The sequence below is a fragment of the Heliconius melpomene genome, chromosome 14 (genome assembly GCF_056956725.1).
Source record: "Heliconius melpomene rosina isolate 202511_hmr_F chromosome 14, ASM5695672v1, whole genome shotgun sequence".
NCBI classification, from domain to species: domain Eukaryota; kingdom Metazoa; phylum Arthropoda; class Insecta; order Lepidoptera; family Nymphalidae; genus Heliconius; species Heliconius melpomene.
In genome coordinates this window covers 9,597,378-9,622,856 of record NC_140402.1, presented here as the reverse complement: position 1 = coordinate 9,622,856, position 25,479 = coordinate 9,597,378, and the positions used below count along the sequence as shown (strand labels likewise).

Sequence of the window (25,479 nt, the reverse complement as noted above, 5' to 3'; positions counted from 1 at the left end):
GCTCCACCCGCCTACAACTTATACTACTTTTATTATGCATTTGATACATTCAATCATGAACACATCATCGGCGGCGGCGGGTGGCGGACGCCCCCCGCGAGACTAGAAGTAGGCTAGCGGCCGTAAACAGAGCGTTGAATTATTTTAATTTTACATTTTCTCGCAAAGTATACGTACAAATTACATGCTATAAAAGCCAAACATTATCTTCATTAAATTACCGTCATGATGACAAACCAACAAATCACTCGTAATTTTTCAATATACCTACATGTGAAATAAAAATCAATGAAATCCACCTTACAATTTTCAATTATTTTTCGTCACAAAATGCCTTATCGTCACTTATTTTTAAGAGATAGACATATGGTGTCGCGGACTTTTATTAGATCTAATTAAATTGAATATATTTGTCACACAACATACTGACGTATAATCAACTAAGAACTTATGTGCGCAGGGCACGCACTAAAAGCAATTCGATGTCGTTCCTTATTATTGTTATCAATAATAAGTAACATCATCATGAAGGATTGAAGGAAGAATGCAGCTTTTATACAAAACAAAAATAAAGTAAATCGGACCAGTAGATCCAGAGATCTTAGCGTTTAAACAAACAAACAGACAAACTCTTATTCCAGACTTAGGAAAGAAAAATACTTTTAGGAAAACAAAAAAAAATAACGTAGCGTGGAATTTTACTTTTCTGAAAAAGTATTTTTATTTCCTAGGTGTAGAATAATACTTAAAAAAATATTAGAAAATGTAATGAAATAATATAACAGAGGTATTTTTTGTTTTATATTAAAACACAGTAGATTTTTATATAGGTTTTTATTTCAATAACAACAAAAATACTGTAACTCACATTGTGTCATAATGAAATATTGAAATCAACAGCATTGAACAAAAAAAATTGTAGTACGATTTGTTCATTACCAAAACATAATTACATTTGTAGAACAAATAAATTATATTATCTTTGGATATGTCTTTACATAAGCATTAATGTTTATTTACTTTTACTGTTCGTAACGAACTGTTAAGTGTTTACTATACGAGTATGAAGTGCGACTGGAGGCCGACAATTACCTACTTAAATATTAAACATTAATTTACATTATTCATCTAAATGTAAAAAAAAAATGATTTTTTATACTTATAAAATCTTTTAAAAACATTATATAACAGTTTTATTACAGGCACTTTATTGCTTTTATATGAGTGATAAATTGTGCTAAATAAATAATTTTTCTAAGGGTATTCTATGTACCATTATTTTGTTTAAACAATTTTTTTTAATGCAACAATATTTATTGACAAATAAAGGTCTGTATCCACTATTGACCAATGAGTCGCGCCTACTCTTACCTAGCAGTTTTGTGCTACTTCTATAAATTAAATCATTTATTTTACGTATAAAAAATTTGAATCACGTCATAATGGCACAGTTGAGGCGTGTCAGTATCCATTCACAAGCGCATTATAGACGTCCAGTGGGCGCGAAGATCACAGTCCAACTTCGCTAGAGCTCCATGATGTGTAGGTCCACGCCCCAGCCCGTGCCCGCCGCATGCGCCGGCAGGCCCCCCACCAGTGCTGCATGGGCCCTCGCCAGCCCTGCGCGGCCTCCCGCCATGCCATGCGCTGCCGCGGACACCTGCACCCAGCCTCCCTCCGCCTCTCCAGCCGCCGCCGCGCCCCCCGTGCGCTCCACGCGGCACTCCAGTAGCCAGGGCCGCGCGTGCGCGCGTCGTGCCACATGCAACGCCAGGAAGTAAGTGCGGCGGACGCCCCACGCTGGGCCTTCCTGCGGCGCGCCCAGTCCCGTGCAGTGCACCACACGCGCGCCCTCCGTCGCCGCCAGCACCAACACCGCGTGCGCCGCGCCCGCCGTCGACACGTTGAGCGCCAGCGTGCGCGCCGCGCCCCCTTCCCCCTCACTTGCGGCCGGCAGCAGGCGCGCGGTCACCCGCAGCGCCACGGCGGGTGGCTCGGGCGCAGGGAACGAGTGCCCGCGTGACACCAGAGACAGCACGGGCAGGAAATAGGGCGCGCCACAGTACGCCCAGCGCGTGCAGTCCGCCGCTGTCGTGGCGCGCGCCGCCCGCATCCCGGCCACGTGCGCATCCAGCGAGTGCGGCGTGTTCACGTCCAGTTCCGGGATCCAGTAGAAGTCCTCATGCGCCACGTCGGCGTCGTCGGCCGGCACGTACGGCGTCGCCTCTTGAGCGCGCGAGCGGTGCACCGTGCGCCGCGTGTGGAACACCATGACGCGTTGCGGCCGCTCCGCGCTGTAGGGCTCACCCAACGGCGTGGTCAGCACGAGCGCGGCCGTAAGCGCCGCCAGCGCCGCGCCCGCCCACAGTAGCGGCGCGGGCCGGCGCACCGCCACCACCAGCGGCAGCGCCCAGCTGCAGGCCGCTAGCGTCAGCTGCGATACCAGCAGCGCCATGAGTGCATCCGGCGGCAGCGGCGCGGTGCCGGCACGGCCCATGATGGGCGCGAACATGTGCACGGAGCCCAACGCCAGGTAGGCGGTCTGCAGCGCAGGCAGCACGGCCAGCGCGGCGGCGGCGGCAGGCGCTGCGCGCGGCGGCATGGCGGCGGAGAGCGCGGGCAGCGTCCACAGCGCGGGCAGGAAGGTGGAGCGCAGGCGCAGCGCGGCGCCGGCGGCCAGCAACAGCGCGGCGCAAAGCGCGTGCGCGTCGCGCCAGGCGCGCCACGCCCACCAGCCGCGCGCCAGCGCCACGGGTCCGCCGCGCGCCGCCCACGCGCGCCACGTGTAGCGCGCGTCCGCCCAAGCGCCCACCACCGCTGCGGGGACAACATGTCAAATCAAGTAATGTCTGCTAACGAACAGATGAACTTTCTAACTGAGTTTTAGAAGACTGTCCAATTATCACATCAAAAGGTGGAAGCTTCAACCACCGATTGTAAAAATTCGGATAGAAGCGTTAAAATCCAGAAAAAAAAATTAGATGAAATTGATTAACGTACAAATCTGTCTGGGAAAATAAGAAGCTTTTCTACTGAGGTTGGTGCTCCCTAGGGAGGCTGAAATATTAAGAGTGGTAACCGAACCGGGCAACGCGTAAAGCGGCAGCAGCAGCCACGGGCGCGCGTAGAAGGACAAGCGCGCGCCACAAGTGTGTAGCGTCAGCGCGGAGATGAGCGCCGCCGCGCCGCCCGCAGCCGTCGCTAGCGCCGCGCCCAGCGCCGCGCGCAGCACCACGCCAGCCCACGCGCGCCTTGCCATGTGTAGGCCGCGCGCAGCCTCGCCCGCCGAGCGCCGCAGCACCGCCGCCACCGCCGCCAGCGCCACCAGCGCTGCCAGCGTCGCGCGCCGCGCGTCCAGCGTCACCACGAACGCGCCCAGCACGTCGAAGTACACGGGCTGCTCATCGTAAACGCCATCGTGGTCGTGGTCGTCGTCGGCGGCAAGCAGCGCGCGCGCCGTGGCCAGCACGTTGTCGCCGGTGCGCTGCAGCACGGCGGGCGGCACGCGCGAAGCGTCGTCAAGGCGCGTGTGGTACACGTAGCCGTCGGCGCTCCAGGCGAGGTCGAGGCCGGAGAGGCCTCCGAAGTCGCGGAATACGCGGAAGTCGGTGTCGGCGGGGATGAGGCCGCTCTGGAACAGCTCCTGTGCTAGCGAGGAAGCGTAGGGGTGCGGCGCGGCGGCGGCGTAGGCGGCCAGCAGCGCGCGCGCGCGCGGTCCCGCCTGGAACACAACCTCGCGCCCGCCCGCGCCGCACGCCTCCATGTTGATGAAGGCACGTACAGTCTTGGCCCACCTGCCGCACCACACCACAACTATGTCATATCTTTTTCAATTATATAAGACAACGAAATATGTATGTATGGTAATTACAAAATACTAATAGAATGTGAATTTATGATTTTTTAAATTCTGTTTCTTGTAATGTGGAATGTAATCACTGTCGTTGTAATGTGGAATATTTTGTGAAAAATCAAAATAATTGATGTAAATTTTAATAAATGCAATAAAAAATGTGAAAAAGTGAGTTATTGAGGTAGGTGATTTTGAAATTAAAATAAATGGAAAGTCGCCGTAGAACGGGGGCCTTACGGGTGCTGCGTGACGAAGGCGTGCGAGGCCTGCATGATGTTCTCCTCGGCGCCGTTGAGCAGCAGCAGCAGCGGGCGCGGCAGCGGGCGCGGCGCCGCCACCAGCGCGCGCAGCGTCTCCAGCGCCACGGCGCAGCCCGCCGCGTCGTCGCTGGCGCCTGCGCGGGAGTTACTGTGTTACTAGCCCAGTGCCAATTACGTGGACAGTGGATGCCAACATTGAAAAAAGTTCTTCATTTTACTGTATGTATACGACGTATTTAAGAATACCGAAGTTTATAATTCATCAAGTTTATAGTTCATTCATCAATTTTTTATAAGTTTTCTAAAAAGTATTTTTCTTTCTTAAGTGTGGAATACCATTTTAAAAATGATGAAAATATTTAATAAATAGCATTCTCACTCTCTATGCTAATAACAAAAATAAGTTGTAACAAGCATATAAGAATTTCGACGTAGCTTGGTGACAAGGTATGGCTTAGTGGTCAAATCCCGCTACGTTAATTTTTTTATAAGTGTGGAATAACACTTTAAAATGCCACACTCGATTGGCCTTCTTTCTTCTCCTTTGCTTTCGATAGCTGCAGTCCAGCGGTGGGTTAGGTTAAGCAGAAGTTACGTTAAGAACAAGTTAGTTATTCTGAACAACATAAAATTAGAAACGAGGCCAATGCATTACGTTTTAATTAAATACATAATAAATTGATCAAAATTCTAATTAAATGCGCCGAAGCGGGGACTTCGGGATTTAGTAAAGCGTGGCAGATTAATACACTGGGGGAGTCCTTGCACTCGGTAAGTCTTCTTCTTCTTCCTGGCATTAATCCCGGCTATTACCAGGGTCTGCCTTCCTACTTAACCTACTCCACTTTGCACGATCTTTTGCGTCCACGGTGGTTAGACCATTGGCTCTCATGTCCTGCATCACGACATCCAACCAGCGCTTCCTTGGGCGTCCGGGAGGTCGCGCCCCAGGAACTGGTATAGCAAGGCACTTGCGTCCGACATAGTTCTTAGGCCGGCGCGTAACGTGGCCAAACCATCTCAAGCGACGCTCTTGGAGCTTATCCGCTACGTCACGGACCCCAAGACTACCTCGAATGAATGTGTTGCGTATGCGGTCAGACCGCGTTACGCCGCACATCCACCTCAGCATCTTCATTTCCGTGACGTGAAGCTCCTGAGTGTGCCGAGATAGTGCTGGCCAACATTCGCTGCCGTATAAAAGAACCGGTCGGACGATGCTCTTGTATATCAGCCCCTTGAGCTTGGGCGGTATTCTGCGGTCGCAGACCACACCAGTGACCTCCCGCCATTTGGCCCAGGCAGCGCTTATCCGGCCATGGACATCGTGGTCGATGCCTCCAGACTCGTGCATAACAGATCCAAGGTACCTGAACTTCTCCGACTTAACGGCTGGCTCAGGACCTATAAGGATGGTGCTCGAGTCCCGGCTCCCGCAGGCCATGTACTCTGTCTTCGACACATTTAGTTTAAGACCGCCGTTCTCAAGCGTACCCTTCCAGAGGTTCACTTTACGCTCCAGCGTCAGTCGGTTCTCGGCAATGAGTGCTATGTCGTCGGCATACATCATCAGCCATGGAGGCTGGTCCTGGATGTGAGCCGAGACAGTATCGAGCACTACATTGAATAAGAACGGACTAAGAGCCGAGCCCTGGTGAGCCCCCACTGTAATCGGGAAGGGTCTAGTGTCGCCAACAGCAGTCCTAACCATAGAAGCGGAATCGTGGTACATGCCCCTGATAATCTCAATATAGGCCTCAGGGATCCCTTTGGATCGCAATGCCCACCAGATACACTGACGAGGCACACAGTCAAAGGCCTTCTGCAGATCTAAAAAGGCCACGTGCAGAGCTCTCCTTTTTTCCCTGTATGCCTCCATCAAAGTTCTGAGGGCGAAAATGGCGTCCATGGTGCCCGATCCTGGCTGAAATCTATATTGAGACTCAGAGACAGTACATTTTCGGCGGAGCCTGAGGTCGATCATGCGCTCGAAGAGCTTCATGGTATGACTCATAAGCTTATTTTTTTTTTTTTTTATGGAAAAAGGACAAGGCAAACGAGCGTTCGGGTCACCTGATGATGATCACCGCCGCCCACGACCCCGTGCAGCACCAGAGGAGCTACAGGTGCGTTGCCGGCCTTTGAGGTGGAGATAGACGCGCTTTTTGAAGGTACCCATATCGTACCGACCTGGAAACACTGCCGCGGGTAGGCTATTCCACAGTTCGGTGGCGCGTGGAAGGAAATTCCTACGAAACCGCACAGTAGTGGAGTGCCACGCATCCAGATGGTGTGGATGATATTTAAGTTTGTGACGTGCTGTGCGGTTAGAAAATTCGGCGGCAGGTAACAGGTCAAACAGTTCTTCAGAACACTCACCATGATAAATGCGATAGAGAACGCACAGCGAGGAGACGTCTCTACGCAGAGCCAAAGTGTCAAGCCTTTCACAGCTTACTGGGTCCTTAATGATTCGGACAGCTCTTCGTTGTATGCGATCAAATGGGTCAAGCTGATACTGGGGTGCACCAGCCCAGAGATGAGAACAGTACTCCATGTGTGGCCGAACCTGGGCCCTATATAGAGCCAATCGGTGTTTTGGCGTGAAGTACCGTCTCGCTCTATTGATGACCCCCAGTTTCTTCGAGGCCAACTTGGCCTTGCTTTCCAGATGATCGCGATACTGGCAGTCACTCGAAACATTAAGGCCCAATATGCTGATACTCGGCGCGGCTGAAAGGGGAGTGTTCTGAAAGACTGGCGATACGATAAATGGGGTTTTTTTTGTGGTTAACGCGCAAACCTGAGTCTTCAGGGGGTTAAATTGGACCAGGTTCTTTTCTAGGTAGTTATAGGGGCTTAATGCCCCTATAACTACCACAATCTTGAACACTGCCCCTTCCCTTGTAAATAGGGGTAATAAAGCTAAGCCGCCACTGATGCGGCATCTTACCAGTGTTCAAGATATGGTTAAAAAGGTCAGTAAGCATGAGCACACCAAGAGAGCCCAACGATTTTCACGCTTCGATCGGAATGTCGTCATGTCCCACCGCTTTTCCGTTCTTCATGCGTCGAAGGCAATTACGTGTTTCGTCAAGGGTTATTGGGGCAATAAATCCGAGGTTAGGCGGTGGGTCGTGATGAAGACTGCATGGGTGCTGAGTATTCAGCAACTCCTGGAAGTAGCTTCGCCACCTCTCCTTCACAGAGTCATGATTACAGAGCAGCGTGCCCTGGGAATCTCTGACGCAAAGACATTTTGCGATATCTTGCGTCACTTTATCCCGGGAACGTGCCAGTTTGTAAATGAGCTTCTGCCCCTCCACAGTTTCAAGTTTATCATACAATGGTGACAAACTCTCACTGCGGGCTCTGGCTACAGCTCTTTTACTGGCACGTTTAGCTACTGTGTACTCCAGTCTGTCTTCAGGAGAGTTGGATTCCTGCCACTTCTTAAAGGCAGCCTTCTTTTCACGAGTCACCTCCTGGACCTCGTCATTCCACCACCATGTCTCCTTGTCAATGACACGTCCTCCCCTAGAAACGCCAAGAACTCGCCTGCCTGCCGCAATGATTGCCGACTGAGCCCGATCCCAAGCATCCTGAGCAGTCTCGGTGTTAGTCGCAAGATTATGAGTTTTCACCTCTGCCAGGAAGTCGGTCTGCATCGGTCCATTCAGCAACCACCACTTGATCCGAGGCCTACGTTTCTCGGCTACTTTCTTCTTCGGAGTGACGTTAAAGTCCATGACAAGAAGACGATGTTGGGCCGTTAGGCTTTCGCCTGGAATGACCTTACAGTTAGTTACCCTGCCCATATGACACCGTCTGGTCAATAAGTAGTCTATTTGAGTTGAGTGGGACCCGCACTTATACGTGATAAGGTGCTGAGAATTCTTTTGGAAGAACGTATTCACGACGGCCAGATCAGACGCAATACAGGTTCTCAGAATGTTTTCTCCCTCTGCATTGCGAAGACCGTGCCCAAAACCCCCGTGAACACGTTCATACGGCTCAGCAGCCCTACCGACGTGCCCGTTCAAGTCCCCCCCAACTAAGACCACTTCGGTACACGGCACAGCAAGTAGCACTCCTTCATACTGCTCCCAGAATGTCTCCTTTTCGGCCGCGCTACATCCCGCCTGGGGAGCATAGGCACTGTGACACATTAAGTTTGTGATAACGCCCTCAATCAGTACCCTCACTCGCATCAAGCGGTCGGAGCGACGGTTAACTTCAAGGAGCCCATTCTGAAGCTCTTCAGAAAGCACTACCGCTACACCGTTTCTACCCGAAGGTGACCCAGTGTATATAAGCCGGTAACCCTGTCCGATGTTACGGGACTTATTGCCCTTCCAGCGTGTTTCCTGGAGGAAGGCACACTGGACCCGACGTCTCATGAGTACATCTGCGAGTTCCCTGCATCGTCCGGTCAGAGAGCCAATATTCCACTTTGCAAAGCGGAGTTTCCTTCTGGGTACTAGCGTCTTTAGCCGTGTCCGTACATGACACGGTAGCCCTTGCCCACTTGTCGCAGGTGTAGGGCGATGTGCCTGCGCGTCGTTTTGCGGCGACGCCCTAGCCGTACCCAGTCTGTTCTTGGTTCGTTCCATTTCGTTTATGGCGGTTTGCGGTTTTCGTGGAGCGACTGCCGTCTGACCTCCAAAACCCCTTTGTGGGGAAAAACCGAAGGGAAAGGAAAAAAGAAGGGGTAGGATAGGTAAAAGGAGGGAGTTAAGGAAAAGAGGAGGGGAAGGGGGGGAGTTAGGACACCATTCTTACGGACTGGATGAGGATGTAAGAGTGGCGGCTCGAGGATCCGGGGTCGCGTACCCGTATGCCCACAAACAAATATCGGACAGATATTAGTCAGGACATCCTCTGGATACCAATCCTCTGGATCCTTGCACTCGGTAAGTACCTCCACCAAATATGAGCCGCATATGTATGGCCGTAGTGTATAACAGTGTATGTTCGAAGACACATATACTCTTTTATTGACATGCTATTTCTTGAGCTTTTTAATTGATTACGATCAATGATTTAAAAAAATCTAACGCGCTCGATCAATGTTATGTTTTAACTCTTACGTACGACCATCACCATCACGGAAACGAAGAGTACGGAGGAAGTGGATGATATTCTATAACCGCTCACCCCACAGATTAAAAGATATGTTTTATATGACATTTTTTTTTGTTATCATTTAAGCTAAGGTTGTTAAGGTCTCTATGACGCTCGAGTAAATCCTGATTTTGCATCGTCGGTTCCCGTATTACAGATGCATTTTGTATACTATGTTGAAGCATCCTATATATCCTATCCTATATCTTATAAAACAAAGTCGCTTTTCGTGTCTGTCTGAACTTTCTAACTCTTCTTCTTCTAAACCACCCAACGGATTTTTATGCGGTTTTCACCATTAAGTCGAGTATTTCTCAGGGAAGGTTTATATATAGTTTATTATTTGTACATTCTTATGTAAATTACCATAAATACGATAAATGTATCTAAAGTCCTACCCGTTGAGACACTTTAGCGCATGCGCTGCTTTAATGGTAAGTACTACATGAAAATAATGTACTGGAGTATTGTGCCTCTTAATAAGATCTACAAAAAAGTCCGCGAGAGCATATTCGTATCTTTTAAGGATAACGTGTAGTGATCATATTTCTGTTTAAAAATAATAATTTCAATATATTTTTTATTGTGAGGGAAATTTTTCCATAATGGTATTAATCCTTATCCTTTAAAATACTTTATTAAATTTCTACTTTAAACGAAGATAAAATTAGCTTTTTACACTATTTCGAAATTGCGAATAGTTTTAGAGAAAAACGCATTTAATAGTTAACACATCACGCCGTTCACACAACAGCTGTATCGAGTCAAGTTTCACTTATCCCTTACTCTCAGCATATAAATAAGTATATTAGTTACGTTGGCCATTTAATGTAGATCAAAACTGTCTTTTACTGTTTTTCATTTTAATAAGTACTTTAGAAGTTGTTACAATATCAAAACATCTTTGCTGCGAAACGCACCCCGCGACGTTTTGCTTATACAAGCGCGTCATGAGCAGTCATCGGTGGTTCAGTGGTAGAATGCTCGCCTGCCCCGCGGGCGGCCCGGGTTCGATTCCCGGCCAATGCATTCTATTTAATTTTCCTCACAGGCAGCCACGTCGTGCTTGCTTTTCATCAGGGACAGAATACCCTCTTTAGCATTAACCACAAGCTCGAAAAAAAAAAAACCCGCCTGCCTCCATAGCAACGAAGATTTAGATGCGTTTGCACGTATTGGATAATTGGAGTTGAATGTATTATTTCAGCGCGATATATTTGGTTTCATATTTTTTGTAGTAGTTATTAGTAGGTAGGCTTTTGTTTATAATTTCTTCCGTTTAAAAATAGTCATTTAAATATATTTTTATAAGTACTTGAAAAGATTAGTAGCACAGATTTAAAATTACGGTACCTACTAAAAAATCCTTGCTGTGTAAAACAATTGGAAAATCTTTATTGAAACTACGAAAATGCGGACTGTATTAGGGTTTGATTAATTTTCACATTATCTTAAATGCTTTGCAAACATACGTTATATGAATAATAAGTAGTTGAAGCGGGCGAAGCCGCAAGAGGTCGCTAGTTTATAATATAGAACATTTTGTAATTTCTATGTGTGACATTGTATATAGAAAAAATCGGGGTAAAAGAAATGACGTACTTCCACCCCATTCCACAGCAGATTGCGCAACCGTCCAAAATACTTCGCATAGGCTGAGGGCGGTTGTCACAGTTTATAAGTTTACAGAACGACAGATATGAAACCAGGGACCATCTTTGGAAGAATATCAACTATTTACTTTCAGGTTTATGTAAAGAGAAAGAAGCGTTGCAAGTAAGGGACGAATAAAAAAGCTCGGTTATTAATATTGAGAATTTTCACAAATTATGTTGACATTATGTACTTTTATAATTTTTTTATCTTTTTAAGGTTCCTTACCTCAAAAGGTAAAGAAAGAACCCTTATAGGATGTTCGTTGGTCCATCTGTCAAGACCGCGTGGAGGTATCAAGCTGTATTTGATATCAACTATTCAGGCCTACGGTTCGTTGAAACACTAAAAATCAAGCATCCAAAAAGACACAATCAAAAGATACGAACATTTATGCATCGATTTAACTGTATTTTGTATTAAATTCGCCGCGTAAAAGAACCCTATGGGCCTACACTTATGAAGTTTCGTACGAAGTCAAAACTTACAATATAAACAAAAAAATGAAAATTTATAGGTATTTCATTTAAAAAAATCTTTACAAACTTATATTTATAGTTTGTTTTATACAAAACTAGCGACCCTCTTGCGGCTTCGCCCGCTTTAACTACTGGATTATTCATGTAATGTATGTTTGCAAAGCACTTAAGGTAATGTGAAAATTAATTAAACCCTAATGCAACCCGCATTTTTGTAGTTTTAATAAGGATTTTCCAATTGTTTTACACAGCAAGGATTTTTTAGTAGGTACCGTAATTTTAAATCTGTGCTACTAATCTTTTCAAGTACTTATTAAAATATATTTAAATGACTATTTTTAGATAGTTAAATGACTACTTTTAAACGGAAGAAATTATAAACAAAAACCTACCTACTAATAACTACTACAAAAAATGTGAAACCAAATATATCGCGCTTAAATAATACATTCAACTCCAATTATCCAATACGTGCAAACACATCTAACTAAATCTTCGTTGCTATAGAGGCAGGCGGGTTTTTTTTTTCGAGCTTGTGGTTAATACTGAAGGGGGTATTCTGTCCCTGATGAAAAGCAAGCACGACATGGCTGCCTGTGAGGAAAATTAAGTAGAATTCATGGGCCGGGAATCGAACCCGGGCCGCCCGTGTGGCAAGCGAGCATTCTACCACTGAACCACCGATGCGTGTAAGGCAAGGGCACGAGGCACAAGGATTTTTTTGATATTGTAACAACTTCTAAAGTACTTATTAAAATGGAAAACAGTAAAAGACAGTTTTGATCTACATTAAATGGCCAACGTAACTAATATACTTATTTATATGCTGAGAGTAAGGGATAAGTGAAACTTGAGTAACATACGGCTGATGTGTCAATGGCGGGGTGTGTCAACAATTAAATGCGTTTTTCTGTAAAACTATTCGCAATTTCGAAATAATGTAAAAAGCAAATTTTATCTTCGTTTAACGTAGAAAATTAATAAAGTATTTTAAAGGATAAGGATTAATACCATTATGGAAAAATATCCCTCACAATAAAAAATATATTGAAATTATTATTTTTAGACAGAAAAATTATCACTACACGTTATTCTTAAAAGATACGAATATGCTCTCGCGGACTTTTTTGTAGATCTTATTAAGAGGAACAATACTCCAGTACATTTTTTTTTTATGTAGTACTTACCATTAAAGCAGCGCGTGCGCGAAAGTGTCTCAACGGGTAGGACTTTATACACATTTATCGTATTTATGTTAATTTACATAAAAATGTACAAATAATAAACTATATATAAACCTTCTACGAAAAACACTCGACTTAATGGTGAAGACCGCATCAAAATCCGTTGGGTGGTTTAGAAGAAGAAGAGTTAGAAACAACAGACAGACACGAAAAGCGACTTTGTTTTATAAGATATAGGATGAGTGTATATGCCCGAAAACTTAAGTTTGTCAACTTTTAAAAGTTGGCGATGGAGATATCGAGTTAAAATTCAAACCATATGCGTCCATCTACGGTCCCACGTTTTACTGTAAAACTCGTATTTCTACATTTACTTAAAAAAAAGATATTGCCGTTTATACCGTAAAAAACGTGATTTCGACACTATGAAGGGAATCAAAATTAATAGGTACTTTCGGTTGACCTAGAATTATGAAATTTGACAGCGAGCATTATAACTATATATTTGTGGTTAAATGCTAAAAAATAATAGCCTTTTAGAGGGGGGCAAAATTTGGTATTAAAGCCGTTAGTTTAAGTAAGGTATCAGATGAAAGGGCTAAGCTAGGTTTGAAGTTCATAAAAAACTCGAGACCTCGAACGGAACCCTCGGTGGGCGAGCCCAACTCGCGCTTGTCCGGTTTTTCAGATAATTTAACGTGTCATACTTCGTTTAATCACCTCTAGTTATCATAGATTAGAATCAAAACCTGACGTCTAGTGTAGTATATAATAGGTAGACGGTATACTACACACTGCACATGGTACACGTATGTTCACAAGCACCTAGTGCATAAATAGCTACGTCCCACGCCGCGAGTTCAATTAATGAACGAGGCGTGGTGTAGTATTGTTCACGAGTAAGCACTCACCGGGGCTGTCGGGGACAGTGTCGAAGTGGCAGTTGAGCAGTAGCGCGGCGGGGCGGGCGGAGCGCGCGGCGGGCGGGGCGCCGGCGCCGCGCGCGCGCACCACCACGCTCTGCACGTCACGGTACAGGTTGCTCATACCTGCGGACAGAACACGGAGGGAGACGCTACGGCAGGTTCCGTGACTGATATAGATATTACAGAACCTACTGTAACTGCCTCCACTATTCAGGTTCACACGGAGAAGAGCAGAACTATCATCATATACCCGGATGACTTTTGAAAGGGCTCTTCCAGTCCTTCAAACACCGTAACATCAATTTGACATAAATGAAAACAAGCCAGTGTTCCGAGCTATAGTGTTTTTGTCAGCACCACTTTAAATGAAACTACAGTTTTAAGTACTTTATAAAAGCCTAATATAATTGTTTTTCCCAAAAATGAAAGTTTTTTTTCCAAACAAAATTGAGGTTGAGGTATCTTGATTATTTTATTTAGATGTGGGTTTGAAATATTTTACAATATATGCTGTTATCGTAAAAGGAGCGCTGATACTTCCACCCTGTAGTCAATTTTACTGAGAAACTAATCGACTTTACTTAACACAAACCACAGCAGCAGATTATGGTTTGTGGCATAAAACAACTAATAAATGTAAATAAACAAATTTAAAAAAACCATATGTAAGACAAAGATCAATCGCTATGTAGAAATTAACTTACATTATAAAAAAATATAATCCATACCTATATTATAAATTCGAAAGTAACTCTGTCTGTCTGTCTTTTACGCAATCAGGGCCAAACCGCTAATTTAATCATGATAAAATATTCATATAGGGATGAACATAGGATACTTTTTTTTCTCATATTTGTAATATTTTCGATATATACAAATATATTAAAATACTTATTAATTTGACATGCAATTTATCCCGCCATGTTAATAACAACCGTTGTTATGCGACCGTTGCTAAGCAACGATTTGCAAAGTTTGTTGTTAGAAAACGTCACCCAAATTGAACTTGCTTAACGCATCTCTGTATTGAAAGCTGAAAATAATTTCATAAATATATTTAATAAATTAATATTCGTATAGTTGAAGCGGGCGTAACCGCGTTCGGGTCCACTAGTAACTAATAAATGCTTTATATATTTTTATTTTTCTTAAGTTCATAAGAGCGTAAGACCCATTTGTGTATGTTTATTATATTGTATGTAACTAAAAACATTCAAACATTTGAAGGATTTTTGATAACAGACCATCCAGTTTAAAAATGAGCATTTGTCTTTTGAAAAGTAAATATTGAAACTATTGACTAGTGTGCGAGTTGCGTTTTTACTGCAAACTTGTGACACTAAGATGTCAACTGATCGGGCGATCTGTTTGTATGGCGACGATCGCACAGTGTTTGCCACTAGTTGGCCGATACATTCGATCGTCGGAACAAAATCAATTTAATAACGCTGTTGGCCGATTTTTTTATCATATTTATCGGAGAGTTTCTACACAGTTTTTTGGCATTCTATTGGAATTAAAGTTAATAAATCTTTTATGGGTTTGAGTAAACGTGTATATAATAAAATTCTGCAGTGTATTCTTAGTTTGCCACTACCAAAATTTAAAGTATTTGTAAAAAAAATTCTAACAAACAAAGCGTATTACACTGTTCAAGAATATTTAGAGGATAAGCATGTATGGAACTAATGTCTATTGAATGTAATGCAGGATAGCTGCCAGCTAATGTAATAGATTGTACCATTGATTTTGAAAAGAGCAACTGTTGAGTTTCTTGCCGGCTCTTCTCAGCAGAACTGCCTTCCGAACCGGTGATAGCTTTTTGTTCATATGTTCATTCGACGATTCAAAAGTGCTTATTATAAGTTTATTTGAACAAAGAATATTTTGATATTTGAATTTGAATTCTGGATGAAATGACATGAGAGTTCTTTTAAGAACAGACAAATCAAAATCGTGTAATGTCGGTTTAAGCCACACTCATTTTATTTTTATCTCATTTCAAATTTTAATTTATTCACAAGTGTAATACTTAAATATTTTTGTACATAGGTACTTAATTGTACAAAATTAAACATTTACATATAGTAACTTAAACTAGATGTGTAGTAGTTATTGAGACCGTCGCGTCGTTGCGCAACGGCACAGCTACAGATTATATTTTATTATTATATTTTCATTTATTTATTTTGATAACATGATCAAGCGCGGCGTTGAGTTCGGGCACTCAAGCGGTCTCGAAAAGTCTTAATTAAGTCTTAACCCGCTCCGCCTACAGCGCCGATACCTACTGCACAACGTGAAGTTAAAAGATATCATTAAAATCATCTCCTGCATTACGCTAATAGACAGCGAAAAACGAGTCTTACTTAGTACCTGTACGTACTGGTTACTGACCATCCAAGAAGGTAATTGAGAAGTTCCCGCTGGCCGAGAACACGTCGTAGTCGATGCGGTTGTGCGGCGAGGCTTGCGCCGCGATGCTCTTGACGGCTTCCACCAGCACGCGCACCGCCACCACTTCGTTCTCGTAGCTGCCCGCCACCTGCCACACGCCACACAGCTAGCACCGGTGGTGGTAGTGGTAGTAGTGTCGTAGTAGTGTCGACTCACCCTGGGCCCAATGGACGTGAGGTTGACGAGGTGTTCGTGCGCGAGCGCGGCGCTGAAACGTCCGGGGAGCGCGCGGCGGCCGAGCGGCGCGGGCAGGCGCGCGTCCACGCCGCACGCGGCGCACAGCGCGCCGCCGCACGCCGCCAGCGCTGCCACCAGCCACCATAGCGACAGCACGCCGTCCGAGTACACGTTCTCCTTCACCTCCTCGCCGTACTCTTGCTGCACCACCGGTATTTACACTTTACTTTCACGTCACACTACTGACATTCTTGGTGATTCAGAAATGTTGGTAATGACCTAATTCAATATATAATATTTTGATTTCCTTTCGTCATTCGCATAATTATGGATTCAGGAATATAGAAGTTATAGGACATGTTATAACGTCAGCACAGCTGCGCGTTTGGACGTACACAATGCGGTGTTGGCACCGACGTTGTTATACGGCAGCGAAACGTGATTATTAAGAGAAAAAGAATGAAAGAAAGATGAATGCCGTGGAGATGCGATCTCAGCTCAGCTGATCAACCCCGCAAGAAATACATAGAACGACAGGTATCTACTAGCGAGAATCTCACGATGAGAATGAAGAAGAACGTGTTCAGCTCGTGTGGGTACGTCGAACGAATGACTGATGAAAGAATGACAAAAAAGATTTATGATGTAAAAGTGAGTGGTAAGCGAGGAAAAATGTGAGGAAACACAGTATCAGAGGAACTGGAGGAAGGTCACGAAAAAAGCATGAGGTCCCCCAGAGTACATGTATAAAGAGGTTGATGACGGTGGACGAGGCGAAAGAGGTATGCCAGGGATGAAGCGTGAAGCTACGTTAAGTTGAAACGTCTTTAGATTTGGAGAAGACAATAAATATATCTCATCTTACCATCATTACTATCTTATTCGATACAATTTGTACAAAATTTACAAATTTTATATGATTCGCGCGTAATATTAGGTAAGACATCAGGCAAAGTTATTTTAAATTGTCATGCTTTGCGAAATAGCACTAAATGCCACCTTTGTAAAAATTATAAATTGCAGCATTTTTTATTTTGCCAATTTTATTATTGCTGTATATTGCGCCTACGAGTAGTTGATCGGCATTATTTATATAAGAAAGCCCTGCACGATGTGCTGTTTATAGCTTGCGCCTAATCTTAGTCCTACTAATCTAGTGTCTGAACATAAAATATGCGCGTATACTCAGGATTATAAAAGGAAAAAAAAAAGTACACTGCAAACACGATACAAGGCGTTTGTAATAGAAATAAATATATGATAGAGAAGGTACGTATAACGTACAGAAGTAAACTTCTTGTAGTTGCCTAAGCTAAAAAAATATATAACATCAGCTTCACGATGCATCCCGCACACAGCAGGGTAGGCAGAGAGATACTAGAGTTAAGACAGTTCGTTTCCCGAAATGACCCGTCGAATTCTGAAGGCATGTTGAGAGGCAGAACTCAGCGCCGCGCTTTGCTTTGACACCAGAGCGAAGAAATGTTTCCTAAGTTTATTTAAGTTATTGGATTATAATTTTATAAATCAAAATTTTATTAAGAAACTTAAATAATTATAAGTCACTCGATAATCAAATTTGAATAATGTAAAATATTTAATTTGATTGAAATAACATGTATCTATATTTCTCATTTATATTTAAAGCTTATAAAAAAGTGTAATATTTGTTCTATTCAAGAACTGACTGAAGAAACAAAACGTACCATTTTTTTTGTATATTTGTTGTTCCTGTTTGTAATATGCATTTTAGTTATTTACATAACCTTTAATAAAATGTATTCTACGAGGTTATATATCACTATCACTATTATTTAGTAATTTAAAACAAATAAAACACAATGTTTACGGTACTTCGTCACTCTCACTAGAGATCATTGAAGAAACATAATATAATGAATTATAATTGAAACTGACAGTTGACAGCACTCGCGCTCGCCGCCGCCGTCGCCCTCGTCTGCAGTGCGTCATGCGTCACACCACATGCGTCAACTCACAGCTGTCAAGTGTCAAATACTGCCATTTTAACTTCCATTCAATTTAAACTGTATAATATAACTAGCGACCCCCTTGCGGCTTCGCCCGCTTTTACTACTGGATTATTTATATAATGTATGTTTGCAAAGCACTTAAGATAATGTGAAAATTAATAAAACCCTAATGCAACCCGCATTTTCGTAGTTTCAATAAGTATTTTCCAATTGTTTTACTCGGCAAGGATTTTTTAGTAGGTACCGTAATTTTAAATCTGTGCTACTAATCTTTTCAAGTACTTATTAAAATATATTTAAATGACTATTTTTAGATAGTTAAATGACTATTTTTAAACGGAAGAATTTATAAACAAAAGCCTACCTACTAATAACTACTACAAAAATATGAAACCAAATATATCGCGCTGAAATAATACATTCAACTCCAATTATCCAATACGTGCAAACGCATCTAAATCTTCGTTGCTATAGAGGCAGGCGGGTTTTTTTTTTCGAGCTTGTGGTTAATACTAAAGAGGGTATTCTGTCCCTGATGAAAAGCAAGCACTACGTGGCTGCCTGTGAGGAAAATTAAATAGAATTCATTGACCGGGAATCGAACCCGGGCCGCCCGCGTGGCAGGCGAGCATTCTACCACTGAACCACCGATGACTGCTCATGACGCGCTTGTATAAGCAAAACGTCGCGGGGCGCGTTTCGCAGCAAGGATGTTTTGATATTGTAACAACTTCTAAAGTACTTATTAAAATGAAAAACAGTAAAAGACAGTTTTGATCTACATTAAATGGCCAACGTAACTAATATACTTATTTATATGCTGAGAGTAAGGGATAAGTGAAACTTGACTCGATACAGCTGTTGTGTGAACGGCGTGATGTGTTAACTATTAAATGCGTTTTTCTCTAAAACTATTCGCAATTTCGAAATAGTGTAAACAGCAAATTTTATCTTCGTTTAACGTAGAAAATTAATAAAGTATTTTAAAGGATAAGGATTAATACCATTATGGAAAAATATCCCTCACAATAAAAAATATATTGAAATTACTATTTTTAGACAGAAATATGATCACTACACGTTATCCTAAAAAGATAAAAATATGCTGTCGCGGACTTTTTTGTAGATCTTATTAAGAGGAACAATACTCCAGTACATTATTTTCATGTAGTACTTACCATTAGAGCGGCGCATGCGCGAAAGTGTCTCAACGGGTAGGACTTTAGACACATTTATCGTATTTATGTTAATTTACATAAGAATGTACAAATAATAAAGTATATATAAACCTTCCCTGAGAAATACTCGATCTAATGGTGAAAACCGCATAAAAATCCGTTGGGTGGTTTAGAAGAAGAAGAGTTAGAAAGTTCAGACAGACACGAAAAGCGACTTTGTTTTATAAGATATAGGATAGGATATGTATATGATTTTTTTAAATTAAAAGTTAACTGGGGTGAACTGACACAATAAAAAAGGAAAATTTTTTATATCATAAAATCCAATGATTTTCATTACTAAATGTGATATTTAATTCCTTTTTATTTAAAGAGCAAAATTTATTCATAATGGCTGGTGTTGTTAAAATGACATGGTCCGTGTAAAAAAAACATTATTAGCTTAGTGATTACTTTTTGTATAACGGAAATGAATTACTGAAAGTAGAGAATATTATGAGTACAAAGGAAAATTAAAATCAGCTAAACCGGCTTCATGCTGTATCCCATCTGCATTTAGGTAGGCAGAGAGAGGGAAGTGTTAAGACACATCGTTCTTAGTTTCCACCAAGTTTTTCAAGGAATGGCGTGTTGAATGACGGACTCAACGCCTCGTTTTTTGTCTTTATTCTCCCGAGTGGGGATCGTAGGTACAACTGTATGACGGTTGTGTCTAAAGATTCTTTAAGGGAAAAGTTTAAAGAAATTAATATTGACAGTTGCATCTCCATATATTTTTGAAAATTATGTATGTTAAAAAAAACAATTTATATTATTAACAACAACATCACAAATTAGTGATGCTCACAATATTAATACCGGGAATAGCTTAAACTTAATCTTAGTGCACCTGTAACGCGATTGCATCGAATTCCTAATTCCTTCGTGGGACAGTTCAAAGGCATCATTGCATTGTCACAACTAATTAAATCTGTATTTGCTTAAAATTGATTTTAAAAAATAAGTCCCGCTGAGTTTCTTGCACCGGATCTTCTCAGATCTGAGGCAACTTTGGTGAACTGGTGGTAAATTATTTGATGTTCAAAAAATGAAGCTAGTAACTTTTTATTTTTAATAAAAATATTTGAATGATTTTTTTTGACTTTTAGACCTATGTTGGTATACATCAAAGGGCAGAACGATAGTTTTGCGCCGTTACAAGTTCAGATGTTGACGGGCCAAGGAGGCAATGCTATTTGAATCTTAATTAATATCTGTACAGGTTTAAGCTGAAAGACCCTCCAAACTGTGAATGCCGCAGTACGGCATATATATCTACTCCACATCCTAACTAAATAAAAATTACCAATATTTTTGTATTTCATAATATATTATAAAATATAATATAGTATAAAAATAAAATATAGTATAAAAACATTTTTTATTGTATGGTATGTAAAACCAACCCATACTTCGTTATAGATTATTTTATATTTAAAGAGCAGCATTGTTAAAATGTTACTTAAAATTTAAACCGTTTCTATCCACCCCGCTTAATAGTAATTAAAATTGTTAACTTAAAAAGTTAACTATGTATATTAAACATATAAAATATAAATCCCGAATTCCCGTTTACATCATTATAATTTTATAAGTTTATTGTTTTTTTTTCAGCTTCACACTATAACTGTAGCCCGCATTTAGCAGAGCAGAGGAAGCCTAGTGTTAAGACACTCTGCTCCCTATTTTATTTATAAAAAGTATATAAAAAATTATATATACCTATATAAAAATGCATTTTTTATATTTCAATGGATATGTCAGAAAATAATAAAATAAACAAACAAAAATAAATACAATTTTTTGACGTTTTAAATGTCAAAAGCAAATACAATGTTTGTCGCTCACGTTGAATTATGTTAAACACATTTTTATATTTTTTTAATCAATTACCATTTTTAAGGGAGATTTGTATTGTTAAGAAATAAATATTTGTTTATTGACGCTATTTCATAATTAAAAAGAATATTGATGTAAGGTTATTATAATGTCCAAATGGGTGGGCTACGCCGTGTCCGTGAACTGCGGGGAGCCGCTAGGCTGCTACCAGGGCACGATCCTGGAAGCCGACGGGAACACGATCACACTGACTAAAGCATTTCGGAATGGATTTCCATATCCAAAATCTCAAGTTACCCTAAAGTAAGTTTAACAGTAAATTACATCTCTTTTTGTCTGCCCGCCCGGTGACACTGTCAAGATCAGTCCAGGTCAATAGCAATAAAGCCAATTCGAAAAAAACTTTTTTGTGTGTTTATATTTTTTTTATTAAAAGTTTTCCGTAGCTCTGCTGATATAAAAGATCTAAGGATAATAGAGGAGGCGCGTCCAGAGCCGGCAGAGCAGACTCATAGTACAGTAGCAGTCACAAAAACTAATAAAAAAACTCAAAGAGCCACTGTGTGTGAAAATCTACAAGCAAATCCCTCCCATTCGGGTAAATAGTTTTAATTATATTCCTTTTATACATGTTGGTGACTTGCTTGCTGGAACTTGATAGTTTAGGTGCTGCCACTAAATAATTTTTAGTTGTATATATCTAAACATATATTGAATAGTAAAGTATGTTTCTGATTATGTCTGAAATGATTATTTTATTATTATTTCTCATTCCTTATTTATTGTTCCCATTCGTTAAGAATCTTGGGTTCAAAGTATCCCAATATATCTACAAATATATATATAAAAATGTTTAACTATGTCAATTTAGCTGAGATGCAACTCAGTGTAACCATAGGTCAGGCCTTGAAATGGTGTAGAAACCATGGAAAATGTCTATATTTAGAAAATGACTATGGCATAGAGTTTGGTTGGACTAAATACTGTATTACCCATATAATATTTGTGTCTACTGCTGACTTTACGAAACAGCTCCTTCACAACATGATACAGATTTTGGTCATTCATCATTGACTGCATAAATTACCACCAGATGTAAATTATTATTTCGATTTTTTTTATATTATAAAATTGGATGAATTAGTAAGGCTTTATGTATACCTGAAAGCCTTAATCCCATACAAAGGATGTTTGTTGATGAAGTGAAGTGGCATATTCAAATTATGAGAACTGCCATAGATAAAACAGATAGGATATAGATATAGATAGGAAAGTGGGAAACGGAAGTGTTTTAATGGGGAGCGGAGTGTTGCTACGTAACACTAGGTTCCCAGGTTCCTATTATAATTTTTTTAGTTTCATACAGTGGGTAAGCTTAAAAAGATATAATGTGAAACCTTTGAACTCTGTTAAGAAATATTTATCTTGTCGTTATAAAGGAATTAAAACTTTGCATTAACATCTCTTTATATGAAATATTACAGGAACTCCACCAGTAACCAGCACAAGTAATAAAGCCGCAACTTCTCGAAACGCTGCTTCGGCACCTGTGCGAAGCAAGCCTATTGACATACAAGGAGCAAGGAGTAACAAAAACACCCATCACTCAGGTAATATTTAAAGTATTTTCTTAACTAATAATTTTGTTTATTAGACAAGCCAATGTTAAATACAATATTATAAATAAAACAGACCGCCACCCAACACGCCATGTCCGAAACGGAGGGAGGTGGAGGACGGTGTTATAAATAGCTGCGTGGATCATTAGATGTGATGGATGACAGAGATTTAGATGTTGTTAGTGTGACTGAAATCAAGCGAAAGCAATGACATAACCGATTTACCGGGCATCCGGGTTGCTCTGCCGACAACGTGTAGGTATGTTATTTTCCTGTCGATTGGTTAGTGCAGCAGTTGAATACAAGGCGATCAACTGGAGGCTGTTTTGGATTCGTTTCAAGCTGGAGATAACAAGAGTATCCTTGTTAGCGCCATTATCCTATAGCCAGTGAGATATGCCATCTGGCCCGCTCAACTTGTGGATGTTCAAAAAGGACAGAGCTCGCCTAACAGCTTTTGGCTGAACTCTCAAGCGTCTCGCCGATATGCTCGAACCTTGCTCGGGCAATTTGCCACCTAGAGGCTCGGTTATATTTCCTCTTAGAGGTTTTCACCTTCGGACCCTAAGTAATGAGTGTCTCGGCTCAGATTTGATGATACAATGTGAGCTGATCCTTGCTGCAGGCTGTAAAGTCTCTTTACAGAGATCATCAGCATCACAAAAGTTTTGGTATTTGAAAAAAATGAAGAAAGGATGGCATTCAAGTACAGTGTAAATGGTAAGATATTAGAATAAGTGAATGAAGTGGTATATTTAGGAAGTATGTTTAGTAGAAGTGAAAGATACAAGATGGATGTGGAAAGGCGTATTGCTGCCTGTAACAGGTTTACCGAAGTCGGAGCTGCATTGAGTACGTTTGGCCGTACACAATGCAGTGTTGGTACCGGCGCTGTTATTCGGCAGTGAAACTTGGGTATTATTATTCATATTCTTTATTCAAATTGACTATTATAAACACTTTTGAATCGTCGAATGAACATATAGACAAAAAGCTACTACCGGTTCGGAAGGCAGTCCTGCTGGGAAGAGCCGGCAAGAAACTCAACAGCTCTTTTCAAAGTCAATGGTATACTTAGTTTAATTATTACACTTAAAATTTTGGTAGTGGCAAACTTAGTCTTCGTAGTGTACTGACAGTGGACGAGTTGAAAGAGGTATGCAGAGTTGTATAATGCTGATTCTTAAGTAATAAGATTTTGGGTGGTCACGACGGGCAGGTAGCTACGGCAACGCAGGTTCCACCCCAAAGGCGCGCGGGCCCCCGCACGAGCGTGCGCGGCGCCGCAACGAGGCCTGCTTTGGGGACGCTGCCTCGCCTGCACTGCTCGACGACTTCGACTTCGAGGGCAACCTCGCGCTCTTCGACAAGCGCGCGCTCTGGGAGGAGATGCGCGCCGCCCACGCCGCGCACGCCGCTCGCCCCGACGTCGTGCGCGCCGCCGACGAGGCCTCCTTCCGCCATGACGAGAACGTGCTCGGTGCCGCGCCGCCGCCGCCTACCATCCGCCTGCCCGCCGAGCTGGCCGGGCCCGTGGTGTACAGCGCCGACGACGGCCGCCGCGTGCCATCGGCCGCGCCCGCGCTGCGCCGCGACTTCTGGCGCGCGTTGGCCCGCCTCGGCGCGCTCGACGCCGCGCGCACTCTGCTGGCGCGCGCCGCCGCCGACGTGGCGCTGCGCCTGGCGGGCGGCGTGCGGCGCCTGGAGCCGCGCAACGCGCACCAGGCTCCCGTGGCCGTGGTGCTGGCGGGCCGCCACGGCGCGGGCGCTTGCGGCGTGGCGGCAGCGCGCGTGCTTGCAGCGCATGGTGTGCGTGCGCTCGTGCTACTGGCGGGCGGCGAGGGCGCCCTGGAGGACGAGGCACTGCAGCGCGAGGTGCGCCTGTACGAGCTGGGCGGCGTGGCGGCGCTACGGCGCGCGGAGGCGCTGCCGGCGGCAGACGTGGTGCTGGTGGCGCTTTACGACCCGCTGCAGGACGATGCGCAGGAGCGCTACGGCGCGGCGCTGCGCTGGGCGGCGGGAGCTCGCGCGGCGCTTGTGGCGCTGGAGCCGCCGGGCGCAGGCTGGGCGGCGTGGGGGCTGGGCGCGCGTGCTTCGCTAGTGGCGGGCCTGCCGGCGGCGCTGCCCGCGGCGATGGGCCGCCTGTACCTGGCCAACGTGGCGGCGCCGGCGGCCGTGTTCCGCGACCTGCGCGTGGCATACCGCCCGCCCTTCGGCGCCTCCTCCGTGCTGGCGCTCAACTGAGCCACACCGGGACGCAACTTGGTCAACGACGAATTCGATTGTAAATATTGAAGGATATTTTTTGAAATTGAATAAAATTCTGAATTTACATTACATCTCGCTGATCACTTGCCTCGACCCTTCACTCACCTCCTATCTGGATTCATTGTTATCTAAATGTCATTTCATCATTGAGTTATTCATTGGTCATTCACCTATCTATACTAATATAATAAAGCGGAAGAGTTTGTTTGTTTGTTTGTTTGTTTGTTTGAACGCTAAGATCTCTGGATATACTGGTCCGATTTACTATGTTTTTGTTTTGTATGAAAGCTCCATTCTTCAGAAGTGCTATAGGCTATATAATATTACATTACACATATGTACTAATAAATTAAAATACTTTCTAATTTGACATGCAATTTATTCTGCCATGTTAATAACAACCGTCGTTGCTAAGCACCGGTTTGCAAAGTT

General features: G+C 43.0%; 2 protein-coding genes across 8 annotated transcripts; one reads left to right on the top strand and one right to left on the bottom strand.

Annotated features, from left to right (window-relative positions):
* Positions 1-819: 819 nt before the first annotated feature.
* On the bottom strand, positions 820-18,120 carry LOC146532351 (endoplasmic reticulum metallopeptidase 1-like). Of its 7 annotated transcripts, none has more exons than XM_085197131.1 (7): positions 18,031-18,120; positions 16,093-16,314; positions 15,866-16,024; positions 13,465-13,602; positions 4,091-4,247; positions 3,085-3,794; positions 820-2,817 (listed from the first exon to the last, which is right to left on the bottom strand). In XM_085197131.1, exons 2-7 carry the CDS (start codon positions 16,256-16,258, stop codon positions 1,526-1,528), a joined length of 2,622 nt encoding a protein of 873 aa, XP_085053257.1. In that variant the 5' UTR covers positions 16,259-16,314; positions 18,031-18,120; the 3' UTR covers positions 820-1,525. The 7 variants fall into 7 exon arrangements, with proteins under 7 accessions (XP_085053257.1, XP_085053253.1, XP_085053256.1 ...); XM_085197127.1 differs by having other exon boundaries at positions 15,877-16,024; XM_085197130.1 differs by having other exon boundaries at positions 16,093-16,392; positions 17,820-18,102.
* Positions 18,121-21,106: 2,986 nt separating this feature from the next.
* Edc3 (Enhancer of mRNA-decapping protein 3) lies at positions 21,107-25,116 on the top strand. Its single transcript, XM_085197103.1, has 4 exons — positions 21,107-21,463; positions 21,607-21,758; positions 22,645-22,770; positions 23,999-25,116. The coding sequence occupies exons 1-4, from the start codon at positions 21,309-21,311 to the stop codon at positions 25,021-25,023; spliced, it is 1,458 nt and encodes a 485-aa protein (XP_085053229.1). The 5' UTR covers positions 21,107-21,308; the 3' UTR covers positions 25,024-25,116.
* Positions 25,117-25,479: the final 363 nt, after the last annotated feature.

What these genes read in the sequence shown, in the direction of transcription:
- LOC146532351 (XM_085197127.1), bottom strand. Translation starts at nt 18,084, where the DNA reads ATGACGCACTGCAGACGAGGGCGACGGCGGCGGCGAGCGCGAGTGCTG. An exon ending in GAGCGCGAGTGCTGTCAACT is followed by an intron (nt 16,315 to 18,030) that starts GTCAGTTTCAAT and finishes CCGGTGGTGCAG; the next exon opens with CAAGAGTACGGCGAGGAGGT. An exon ending in TCACGTCCATTGGGCCCAGG is followed by an intron (nt 16,025 to 16,092) that starts GTGAGTCGACAC and finishes GGCGTGTGGCAG; the next exon opens with GTGGCGGGCAGCTACGAGAA.
- Edc3 (XM_085197103.1), top strand. Translation starts at nt 21,309, where the DNA reads ATGTCCAAATGGGTGGGCTACGCCGTGTCCGTGAACTGCGGGGAGCCG. An exon ending in AGCAAATCCCTCCCATTCGG is followed by an intron (nt 21,759 to 22,644) that starts GTAAATAGTTTT and finishes GAAATATTACAG; the next exon opens with GAACTCCACCAGTAACCAGC. An exon ending in CAAAAACACCCATCACTCAG is followed by an intron (nt 22,771 to 23,998) that starts GTAATATTTAAA and finishes CACGACGGGCAG; the next exon opens with GTAGCTACGGCAACGCAGGT.